Source organism: Peromyscus eremicus, chromosome 3, assembly GCF_949786415.1.
Source record: "Peromyscus eremicus chromosome 3, PerEre_H2_v1, whole genome shotgun sequence".
NCBI lineage: Eukaryota > Metazoa > Chordata > Mammalia > Rodentia > Cricetidae > Peromyscus > Peromyscus eremicus.
The window spans coordinates 100,060,066-100,072,350 of NC_081418.1; the positions used below are offsets into that span (position 1 = coordinate 100,060,066).

Sequence of the window (12,285 nt, forward strand, 5' to 3'; positions counted from 1 at the left end):
GGTGGCCATCGGTCCACGAGTGAGGGTGACATGAATGACTTGGAAGGCAGAACAGGTTTCCTGGTTTCAGGTTCTGGTCTGGGAAGGAGGAAACACGGGGTCTCCTTGAGTGCTGGTCTCAGGTGTGTGTGTTTTGTTTTGCTTTAAGAGAGCCCATCAAAGGAACTTGGTGTCTAGCGCGTGCCCTGGCTCAGCTCAGCACGGCCGCACCCCCACCTGTGGGGAGGAAACCCCGACGGCGCCGACGTCACGGCGGGGGCGGGGCCGGGTTACCCCGGGGGCGGGGTGGGTGCCCCTCAGGAGGACGCGAGACGTGCTGCAGAGTGGACTCGGCCCGCTGGCGGTGAGGAGATGGGAGCGCGGGGTCGGGAGCCTCAAGCGGACGCGGGCGGGCGGGCGGGCGGGCGGAGAGGAGGGCCTCGCCGAGGGGATGCGGGCGGGCGGAGGGCGGAGAGGAGGGCCTCGCCTAGGGGACGCGGGCGGGCGGAGGGCGGAGAGGAGGGCCTCGCCTAGGGGATGCGGGCGGGCGGAGGGCGGAGAGGAGGGCCTCGCCTAGGGGACGCGGGCGGGCGGAGGGCGGGGTCCAGCTCAGGAAACGCGGGAATGAGGAGAGGGCCTCGCCGAGGGGACGCGGGCGGGCGGAGGAGAAGGCCTCGCCGAGGGGACGCGGCCGGCGGAGGAGAGGGCCTCGCCGAGGGGACGCGGCCGGCGGAGGAGAGGGCCTCGCCGAGGGGACGAGGCCGACGGAGGAGAAGGCCTCGCCGAGGGGACGCGGCCGGCGGAGGAGAGGGCCTCGCCGAGGGGACGCGGCCGGCGGGCTGGCGCTGGCCCGCCCAGGTTCGTGGCCGGGACCGGCGTGCAGCAGGCCCCTCCCCCGGAGCAGAGCGGGTGCGCGCAGGGCGACATTGCGGTCTCCCGGGCTGGCGAGTGTGGCCGGGGTGAACGCAGAGAGCTCTAGCCTTTCTTGCGGAATCGTGAACCCATCGAAATAAACCCCGGGGGAACGGCTTTCCCGCTGAACACTGAAGCCGTGCCCTGTAGTGGCCGCGACAGTTTGACCCCGACCTAATGGGCCGTCCGTGAAAGAGGTGGCCTCGATGGCAGGGAGGACGCTGGGACCTGGGGAGTCAAGCCTTACGTTTTGTGACTTTATAGGTCTGAGAGGCAGCGCTGAAGAATGTGCGGGCGAACATCCTGTCACTTGCCTAGAGATGTTCTCACGAGGGCCTGTGCCTATCACGATCGCCAGGGCAGGCGGCAGCTCCCGCAGTGGAGGGACCCCGAGAAGTACTGCCCCTCCTACAACAAGAGCCCTCAGTCCAGCAGCCCAGTGCTTCTCTCCCGGCTGCACTTTGAGAAGGTAAGGACTGTGTCAACACTGGGACTAGCTTCTGGCCCAGCATGGTGATGGTCCTCTGACTCCTGATTCCTGTGATGTCTGCCCGGCCTCCGGAATGACCTTGAAAGCAGCCTTTAAAGGCAGATTTAGGCCCTAATTGAAAATCATTCTGGGCCTTGGTAAGGAGTAAGTCAGTATTCTTCAGGCTCAATTAAACTGTTTTAATGCATGCCCAGTTTTTATAAACCTCATAGTTGAATACATTTAAAAATTCTTCTGCTCTGGCTGTCCTGGAACTCACTATATAAGCCAGGCTGGCTTCAAACTTAACAACAAACCTCTTGCCTCTGTCTCCAGAATTCTGTATTACAGGTGTGTGTCACTCTACCTGGCTTGAACCTTTTTTTTTTTTAAGGTAGCCTTCAAATATCATTGATTTATCAATGTCATCTGAGTGTCATTAAAAAACAAGCAGCAACAACAACAAAAAACCCCACCCAAGTGTGGTGGTGTGGTGGTTCACACCTTTAATCCCATCACTAAGCAGACAGAGGCAGGCAGATCTCTGTGAGTTGGAGGCCAGCCTGGTCTACACAGTGAGTTCCAGGCTAGCCAAGGCTGCATAGTGAAACTCTATGTCTAAAAAAAAAAAAAAAAAAAATTGGGGAGCCTGTAAAAGGACTCGGTGGGTGAGCGTGCTGCCAAACCTGACAGCCTGAATTTGATCCCCAAAGCCTACATGGTGGAAGGAGAGAACCTGTTCTGCAAGTTGTCCTCTGAGCTCCACTCCCACTCTGTGGCAGAGTGGACACATAACATAAATAAATGTGAAAAAAAAGAATTAACGTGATTGAAGCAGGTAATGCTGCTCGGTGATATAAAGCATATTTCATATTCTCAGAGCCTTTGGTTCAGTCCTAGCACATGAAGAATTTTTTTAATATTTTAAACATTTTTTTAATGTATAGAAATGTTTTGTCTGTATGCATGTATGTATGTACAGCAGGTATGTGCCTGGTGCCCTCAGGAGTCATGGCTTCAGATACCCTGGAAGTGGAGTTACAGAAGGCCACCGTGTGAGTGCTTGGAATTAAACCCAGGTCCTCTCCAAAAGCAGCAAGTCCCCTTAACTGCTGAACAGACCGTGGTCCCTGTTCCAATGGGTGGATCTTGGGGAGCAAGAATGGGAAAATGGAGCCCCTAGCAAACAAAGCCCTGGCTTTGGGTCATTTGAATTTGCCCATGTAGTGTTTGACTGCACATCTGTAATATGATTTGTTTAAATTGCTAGGGTTTCTTAATTTGGTAAATATTTGATACTTTACTTTTCTCAAACCTATAAATTCTAAAATAAAATTAGGAGCATTTCAGCAGTTAAACTGCCAGTGTATATGTATAGATAGCAATATTTGTATTTGAAACCACTGATTTGCAAAATACTTCCTCTTTTTTTTTTTCCCCGTCTACCACAGTGCCACCAGCTGTTCTATTCCAAATTCAAAACTTGTAGAGGAAAAGATGACTAATACTGAGCAGTACTTTAAGTATTTTAGCTTCTTGGGCACTTTGTATCCATTGCCCTAGTGTTTGGGTTGGTTTGTGCAATGATGAAAAAACTCACAAGGTGTCCAGTAGAATTTGTGAGAACAAGATGGTAGTCAGAAGTTTCTTCAGTCCTGCCTAGCCCTGCAGTTGGGACAAATCTCTCCCACCCACACCCCTCAGCTGCTTAGTCCCAAGTAAACACACAGAGGCTTATATTATTTAAAAAATGTATGGCCTGTGGGTCAGGCTTCTTGTTAGCTAGCTCTTATAACTTAACCCATTTCTATTAATCTATATGTTGCCACGTGGCCGTGGCGTTATCAATCTGCTGGCATTTCATTGCTCCTTGGGCAGCCAGCTGCCCTTCCTTTTCTTTCTGTGTCTCCGCTTGGATTTCCCACCTGGCTGTAAGTTTTCTTGCCATAGGACAAAACAGCCTTATTTATCAACCAATAAGAGCAACACATATTCACAGCGTACAGAAAGACATCCCACAGCACAAGATTTTTTTCAACCAAGACATCACTGACATTTAAAAAAAATTATTTATTTTTACATGAATAGGTGTTTTGCCTGAATGAATGACTGCACCATGTGCATACAGTGTCTGTGGAGGCCAGAATTGGAGTTAACAAATACTTGTGAGCCACCATGTGGGTGCTGGGAATAAAACTTTGGTCCTCTAGAATAGCAGCCAGTGCTTTTACCCACTGAACAATCTCCCAGACCCACTGCTGACATTTTAATGGGTGAGATAATTCCTTGATACAGAGAGCCAGCCAGTACATTGTAAAATGTTTTAGCAGTCCCCTGGCCTCTACCCACTAGATACCTGTAGCAATCTCAAGCCGGAGAAACTAAATGTCCCTTAGCATTACCTTAGGTGTCTGAAGGGTTTTACATGTTGAACATTGACTTCATTGTTTGATTAAAGTCCCCTTATCAGCTAGGGAAAGGGAAAACACTCAGAATCATCCCAAGATGCCAATCAGAGATCAGCCTTAGAATCTGACCTCCTAAAAATAATAATCTGTGGCCTGCTGTATTAACTTCTGTGAAAAATAAATGCTCTGGGTATTCCTGGTGTAGACTCCTTACTCATCTTAGGTTGTGTCTACTCTTCCATTTCTCTTATCTATATCCAGTACCTTTGATGAGACCCAGATTAAGAACCTCCACCCCCTCCTTTCTCTGTTCTCTCTCACATACCACTCTCCACTGTATTTTTTTTATATATATATGTGAATCATATATCTGGCCTTAACCTGTGGGGTCTTATATTATGATTCAATTTCATTTTTATATTTATGTGACACAGAGAGGGTGGATATGTGTTGAGAACTGCTGGAGGCAGTTCTCTCCTTCCACCATTTGGGTTCCAGGGATTAGAGTCAAGTTGTCAGACTTAAGTGACAAGCAACTTTACCCACTAAGCTATCTTATCTCACCAGCCCACAACCCAGTGTTTTTATGTCTGTGTGGCTTCATGTTAAAGTACAGGCAATTTGCTGGGCCTTGAAATACATGCCTGTAATTCTAACACTTAGGCAGATGATCAGAACGAAGTTCAAGGTTATCCTTGGGTACATAGGGAATGTGAGGCCAGTCTGGGATACATGAGACCCTGTCTCAAAAAAAGAAAAGGAAAAGAAGAAAGAAATGGCAGAGGGCTGGGCAGTTAAGAGTTTTTATTGTTCTTTCAGAGGATACTCTCCATGTACTAGCCTCTTACTCATCTCCTCCTTCCAGTGAACTCCTTCTTCACAAAAAGTCCCCCCATACTCTCATGTCTGGGGTGGGGGGTGCATTAGTTAGGGTTGCTTGCATGAACAGTAGGGGGTTACTAACGAGCAAGGGCAGCTTACCAGTGGCTACACCACTGAGGAATATGAATCTTCCCCCAACAACCTTACCTCCCTACAGCTTCCCAGGGAGGGCTAGGGCTTCATGGCCCTGTCCATTGTGGAATGTTGAATGTTGGTGGGCCCGTTCTTGAACAGGTCTTGTGTGAGTATCCAATGCTGCTCTTGTTCATGGGTACAGCAGCCATGTTATTTCCAGAAGAGAGTTTCACAGCACTCCTAGTTATTCCACCTTTTTTTGTTCATTTTTTCAGGACAGGATTTCTTTGTGTATCCCTGGCTGACCTGGAACTCTCCTTGTAGAGCAGGTTGGCCTCTAACTCAGAGATCTGCCTGCCTCCCTAGTGCTGGGATTAAAGGTAAGTGCCGCCACATCCAGCTTCTGAGTGCTAGGATTAAAGGCAAATACCACTACACCCAGCTTAGTCCTTCCACTTTTACATTTTTTTTTTTTAATTTTTATTTTTTTTTTGGTTTTTCGAGACAGGGTTTCTTTGTGTAGCTTTGTGACTTTCCTGGAACTCACTTGGTAGCCCAGACTGACCTCAAACTCACAGAGATCCACCTGGCTCTGCCTCTCGAGTGCTGGGATTAAAGTCGTGCGCCACCACCGCCCGGCCACTTTTACATTCTTTTGTTTGAAATTTTGACAACTTCATACATGAATATAATGTCCCCCATTACCTTCTCAACTTTGTCTGCTACTCTTTTCTTCATCCTTCTCCTACTTTTTTCCCCTCTCCAATTTTTACAATCTTTTTCTTCTCTCTTCCATGATCTCTGTGTCTTACAGGGGATCATATAGGTGTCCCATTTAGAACTGAACACTTAGAAGTCATTATTCTCAGTACTCTGACCCCCCTGTGCGTTAACCATCATCCTCTGCATTTGGAAGCTTCTCTGACCAAGGCTGAGAACAGCACTGATCTAAGTAAATAAATAATTTTTTTAAGTAAATATTTAGCTTGACACCATGTCCATTTATCAAAAAGAAGACTAATGGTATCCCTACTTGGGCCTATGACCTCTTCAGACAGAGTTTGCAATGTAGCCTAGGTTAGCCTGAAATTCATAATGCATCTGCATCAGCTTCCCAGGTATTGGGATTACAGGTGTTTTCTGCCCACCACTCTTTGGTCTACCTTTTCCTTTTATTTTTTTCTTTTGAGACAGGGTATCATTATATAGAACAGGCTAGCTTTGAACTCACAGAGAACTGCCTGCCTCTGTCTCTCAGGTATCAGGATTAAAAGCCTGTACTACCATGCCCAGCTGACTTTTTCCCTCTTATGTATTTCCCACAATAATGTATATAGTGATTATGGTCTTCCTGCTGTCTCTAAGCCTATATTTGTATTTTTATATAAATACAATATATAATATAAATAATATAAAAAATTGTATTTTTGTATCTTGCTCAACCTTTTTTAAAAATTTATGTGTGTGTTTATATCTGTTTGAGTGTATGCCAGTGGAAAGAGGGCCTCAGATACCCCGCAGCTGGTGTTACATGCAAGTGGAGCTGCCAGACATGGGTGCTAAGAACTTAACTCAGGTCCTCCAGAGAGCAGCAAGTTCTCCAAACCACTGCACCATCTCTCTAGCACTTGAGCCAGGATTTCTGTATGTGGTCCAGACTTGCCTAGAACTTGCTATGTAGCCCAAGCTGTCCTTAAATTAGCAGCAGTCCTCCTGCTTCATCCTTTTGAATGTTGAGATTACAAGTATACGCCCCCAATCCAAGTGCTAAATCTGAACCTTTTTTCTGTGGTAGGATGCAGACTCATCAGAGCGGATAATTTTTCCCATGCGATGGGGCCTGGTTCCATCTTGGTTCAAAGAAAGTGATCCATCCAAGCTGCAGTTCAACACTACTAACTGTCGTAGTGATACCATCATGGAAAAGCAGTCTTTCAAGGTAGGTAGCCCACCTAGGCACTTACTTCTAACACTGTTTAGTATTTTGTATACCTAATAAATAAGGTTTCAAAGGATATTCCCAAGTGTTAATGTTGAGTCTTGTTCTATTTATTGCTTTGTTCAGACCAACAATGCTCAAACTTATTGGTAATGGTGGTTTGAAACAGAGTGGTTTTGCCATAGGCTCATAATACTTAGTCCTAGTTAGTTAAACTGGTTGAGAAGGATTAGGAGGTGTGGCCTTGTTGGAGGAGGTGTGTTATAGACAGAAGTTTCTGTCCCACCAGCAACTCCCAAATACCTGGACAGCCGCTTCCCAAATAATTGATTCAGAGGCTTAATATTACTTATAAATGTTTGGCTGGTAGCTCAGGCTTCTTACTAACTAGCTCTTACACTTAAATTAACCCGTAATTCTTATCTATGTTTAGCCATATGGCTTGGTACCATTTCTCAATACAGCATTCTCATCTTGCTTCCTTTGTGTCTAGCTCTCGACTCCTGGCTCCACCCTTCAAAGCATTCTCAGTTTGGTCACCCCGCCTACACTTCCTGCCTGGCTACTGGCCAATCAGTGTTTTATTAAACCAATTCAAGGGACAAATTACAGTGTACAAGAGAATTATTCCACAACATTTCCCCCTTTTTGTCTAATTAAGATTATATACAACAAAAAGTTATTAAGAATTACAGTAATATCTAATCCATTTGCATTTGGCAAAATTAGAGAAAATACTTATTATGTATCTTATCTTGGTGAGTCTAAAGTTTTGTATCTAATTTATCTTTTATTATAACTATCTTTCTTCAATTTCATTAAGACTCCAGAAGGATGTAATGTTACCTAATGACAGGGACATCAGACAGTCTGGACAGTCACCCAAAGTTCCTCAGCAACGTTGGGGCATCCATCTTTGGCCTACAGGCTTAGACTATCTGACAGACCTATCTGTGAAGCAGGATTTTTGAAGGACCGTCCCACCTTGTCTTGGGAAAATCCTGCAGTCACTTTCCTTTGTGTCCTGCTTGTCCAGTTTGTACAGCATACTGTCAGCAGTCAAGGAAAGGGCACTTTCTTTGCCCACTTGGCTAGCTTTTGCCATAAGAAAAACAAACTCCATATGGAGTTTTTTTCAGTGCCCATCATCTTCTTTGAAGTAATTGATACTGCCAGGAGCAGACGTGTCTCATTGTCATGAAAAGTCTAAGTTCTTAAAACATTTTTGTTTTTTTTTTGTTTTTTTTTGTTTTTTTGAGACAGGGTTTCTCTGTGTAGCTTTGCGCCTTTCCTGGAACTCACTTGGTAGCCCAGGCTGGCCTCGAACTCACAGAGATCCGCCTGGCTCTGCCTCCCGAGTGCTGGGATTAAAGGCGTGCGCCACCACCGCCCGGCCTTAAAACATTTTTAATGCCATATTCTTTAGTTCTTTGAAGTGTTTGAAGATTGTCTGTCTATCTGAACTATATCTCTGTATCACCTTGAAAACATACCTAGGGCTGGAGAGATGGCTCAGAGGTTAAGAGCACTTGCTGTTCTTCCAGAGGTCCTGAGTTCAATTCCCAGCAACCACACTGGCTCACAACCATCCATAATGAGATCTGGTGCCCTCTTCTGGCCTGCAGGTGTATATGCAGACAGAACACTGTATACATAATAAATAAATAAATAAATCTTTAAAAAAAAAAAGAAAGAAAACATACCTAACATGACTATAAGTTTGCTAATATAGATGATTATTAATCTATATTTCTTAATTATATATTACATTTTTAAATGAGCTGCATAAACATAATATCCTAAACAAGAGTAGAAATATACATACAGTATAATAAAATTAACTTTAAATTTGTATCAATAAACTAAAATCCATACTGATGTAAAATATGTAAGATTGACAGTTGTTCTCAACTGAATGCACCAGGCTCTGCTGACTCCCCATGGGAGACCTTGCCTTGGAGGAGATGGAAATGGAGGGTGGGTTGGGGGGGGAAGGCTTGGGGTAGGAGGAGGGAGGACAGGGGAGTCTGAGGTTGACATGTAAAATGAATAGAAAATCTCTTAAGAAAAAAAGAAAAAAAAGATTGACAGTTGTTTTTTGGATTAAAGTAGATTTAATATCCTATCCTTTTTTCCCCATCATTTCTATATCATATTCCCCTTTCTTCTTTTAGAAAGAGATTGACTATGGCCGGGCGGTGGTGGCGCACGCCTTTAATCCCAGCACTCGGGAGGCAGAGCCAGGCGGATCTCTGTGAGTTCGAGGCCAGCCTGGGCTACCAAGTGAGTCCCAGGAAAGGCGCAAAGCTACACAGAGAAACCCTGTCTCAAAAAAAAAACAGAAAAAAAAAAAAAAAAGAAAGAGATTGACTATGACCAATAGCAATTTTTAACCATACCCCCTAAACAGACAAACATCCATAATCCATTTTTTGGGAATGTGGGCATAGTTTTCTAGGCTACTTCCTGCTTATTGGGGGCACTGTTAATCTTATGGGAACCCTGAGAAAATTTAGGATTATGGTCAAGTCCTGACTAGAGTAGTCTCTGAGGCTGGATCATCTCAGCTAGCAGCCTTGAAGCCTTTCTGGATGCACAACTCAGAAGAAATTGCAACATAGGCGCTCTAAAACATCTGGGCCATCTGTTCCCATTGGAGATTATTCAGGGGGTCTTCCTCAACCAAATTGGATATTTCTCTTTTTTTTTTTTTTTTTTTTTTGTGGTTTTTTTGAGACAGGGTTTCTCTGTGTAGTTTTGGTGCCTGTCCTGGGTCTCAATCTGTAGCTGATTTTTCTTCACACAAAATGAATCCACAGCCTCTCATTTCTTGTGGAAATAAAAGCAATAACCTCTCCTCCAAACATAAGCTGGGATCAGTGTTTTTGATCTTAGCCATTCTGACAGGTGTAAGATGGTATCTCAGAATTGTTTTGATTTGCATTTCCCTGATGACTAAGGATGTTGAGCAATTCCTTAAATGTCGTTCGGCCATTTGAGATTCTTCTGTTGAGAATTCTCTGTTTAGGTCTGTAGCACATTTTTTAATTGAATTGTTTGGTATTTTGATGTCTAGTTTCTTGAGTTCTTTATATATTTTGGAGATCAGCCCTCTGTCAGATAGATGTAGGTTTGGTGAAGATCTTTTCCCATTCTGTAGGCTGTCATTTTGTCTTATTTGCCTTACAGAAGCTTCTCAGTTTCAGGAAGTCCCATTTATTAATTGTTGCTCTCAGTTTAGGTATGTTCCTTGTGTCCCTGATCTCTCCAAGACCTTTGTCATGAAGAGGTGTTGGATTTTGTCAAAGGCTTTTTCAGCATCTAATGAGATAATCATGTTTGGTTTTTTTCCAATTTGTTTATAAAGTGTATTACATTGACAGATTTTTATATGTTAAACCATCCATGCATCTCTAGGATGAAGCCTATTTGATCATGGTGGATGATTTTTTTTGATGTGTTCTTGGATTCATTTTGCCAGTATTTTATTGCATATTTTTGCATCAATGTTCATGAGAGAGATTGGTCTGTAATTTTCCTTCTTTGTTGGATCTTAGTGTGGTTTGGGTATCATTGTAACTGTAGCCTCATAAAAAGTGTTTGGCAGTGTTCCTTCTGTTTTGATTGTGTTGAACAGTTTGAAGAGTATTAATGACAGTTTATATTTCCTTAGGGGTTATAGGTCTATTTAAATTGTTTATCTAGTCTTGATTTAATTTTGGTATGTGATACCTATCCAGAAAATTGTCTGTTTCTTTTAGATTTTCCAATTTTGTGGAGTACAGGTTTTTGAAGTATGACCTGATGATTCTCTGGATTTCCTCATTGTTTGATGTTATGTCTCCCTTTTCATTTCTGATTTTGTTAATTTGGATATTCTCTCTTTGCCTTTTGGTTAGTTTGGATAAGGGATTGTCTATCTTGTTGATTTTCTCAAAGAACCAACTCTTTGTTTCATTGATTCTTTGTATTGTTCTCTTTGTTTCTATTTTATTGATTTCAGCCCTCAATTTGATTGTTTCCTGGCATCTATTCCTCCTGGGCGTGTTTGCTTCTTTTTGTTCTAGAGCTTTAATGTGTGCTGTTTAATCACTAGTGTGAGATTTCTCCGACTTCTTTATGTGGGCATTTAGTGCTATGAATTTCATTCCTTGGTTCCTTGAGAAGCTAGTCCCATGGTGGAGGCACATTTACCACCATGGTTCCTTGAGAAGCTAGTCCCATGGTGGAGGCACATTTACCACCAGCTCTGAAAGCCATGTTTATGTCCAGACAGTCAGCTGTGTCTGTCATTTCTCACAATTTTTGAACATCACTTGCTTGCACTTCCTACTTACTCAGTTAATATTATTTCCTTCTCAGGTCTCTGGAGTTGAAGACTAGATAGTTATTGTTTTCCTTGTTAACAAATTCAGAAAAGAAACTCAATAAAGAGGTGTAAAGTGTCTAAGTTTGAGAGACATCAAAAGATAATTTTTGGTTGGTAATACAAGTTAGGATAGAAAATGAATTAGGTACAACACTTTGGACTCATCAAAATAGGAAAAATAATGGAATATTTTCTCCAAATTTGTCAAGTATTAATAGATTAGACATTATTTATATAATTATTGCCTGTATATATTGTATATAGTTAATTGTACTTACTGTATATAGTTTTTCCTTTTTTTTTGTTTTTCAACTTTATAATTTTTTATTTTTTTTAATGCCGAATGCTATTTATTGAAGGAGGGAGGAGGTCTTAAATACAGGCTTACAGCACAATGGGAGAACCCCAGAGGGCAGAAGTTTGCTACAAAAGTTTTACAATCTTGCATCTAAGCTGTTAACACCCATTATGCAGGATACACAGACAAGGAACTTCCCTTAGCATTCAGGAGGGTGGAACCTGGGAGGGAATTAGCATAGGGAGGATATCAAGGTCAAGGTCAGCAAGCAAGGCAACAGTTAACCAAAACAGGGGCCAGGACCCTATGGGTCCCCCTTTTACTAAAAAATGAGCTGCAAGCTGGTGTAGTACCTACTTTTCAAGAGTGGCTCTGTGCAACATTTATTGGCCTCCTGAAATTCATTTAGCCCCCCTTTGAAGATACCTTAAAATTTATGAGCCTGAATGTAGCCATTATAAGATCATTAGTTATGCTCCTTATGAGCTACCTGTTTTTTCTTTATGGTTCTTAGTTGTTCTTTTGCAGACTGCCAGCTTAAGTCGTGCTGGAATCAAGAAAAATGGGCCTTGGCGGTTGGTGTTACTGGAGTTGTACCCATGCCAGTAGTTTTTCTTATATTAGGTATAATCTTTTTTTATTTTAGACAAAAATGGAAAATGTGGTGATATTTTGTGTATTTGCTAACAAATAAAGTTTGCCTGAAGACTAGAGGGCAGAATTAGCCACTGGTTAGCCATAGAGGCCAGGCAGTGGTGGAACACACCTTTAATCTCAGCACTAGGGAGGTTGAGACAGGAAGTGATATGGCTGGGCGGAGAAAAGGGAATATAAGGTGAAAAGAGACAGGAGGAGCTCAGTCTTTTCTTTGGCTGAGGAGTTAGTGAGGTGAGAGTTGCTGTGGCTTGTTCCTTTGTCTCTCTGATCTTTCAGCATTTACCCCGATATCTGGCT

At 43.3% G+C, this 12,285-nt stretch overlaps 1 protein-coding gene across 1 annotated transcript in view; it reads left to right on the top strand.

Moving 5' to 3' along the window:
- Positions 1-262: 262 nt before the first annotated feature.
- The window catches only part of Hmces (5-hydroxymethylcytosine binding, ES cell specific), a 28,014-nt gene continuing 15,991 nt past the window's right edge, over positions 263-12,285 (top strand). Inside the window, exons 1-3 of the mRNA XM_059258155.1 lie at positions 263-343; positions 1,156-1,360; positions 6,521-6,664. Coding sequence (XP_059114138.1) covers positions 1,178-1,360; positions 6,521-6,664 — 327 coding nt within the window. The 5' untranslated portion in view covers positions 263-343; positions 1,156-1,177. The remainder of the gene's footprint in view (positions 344-1,155; positions 1,361-6,520; positions 6,665-12,285) is intronic.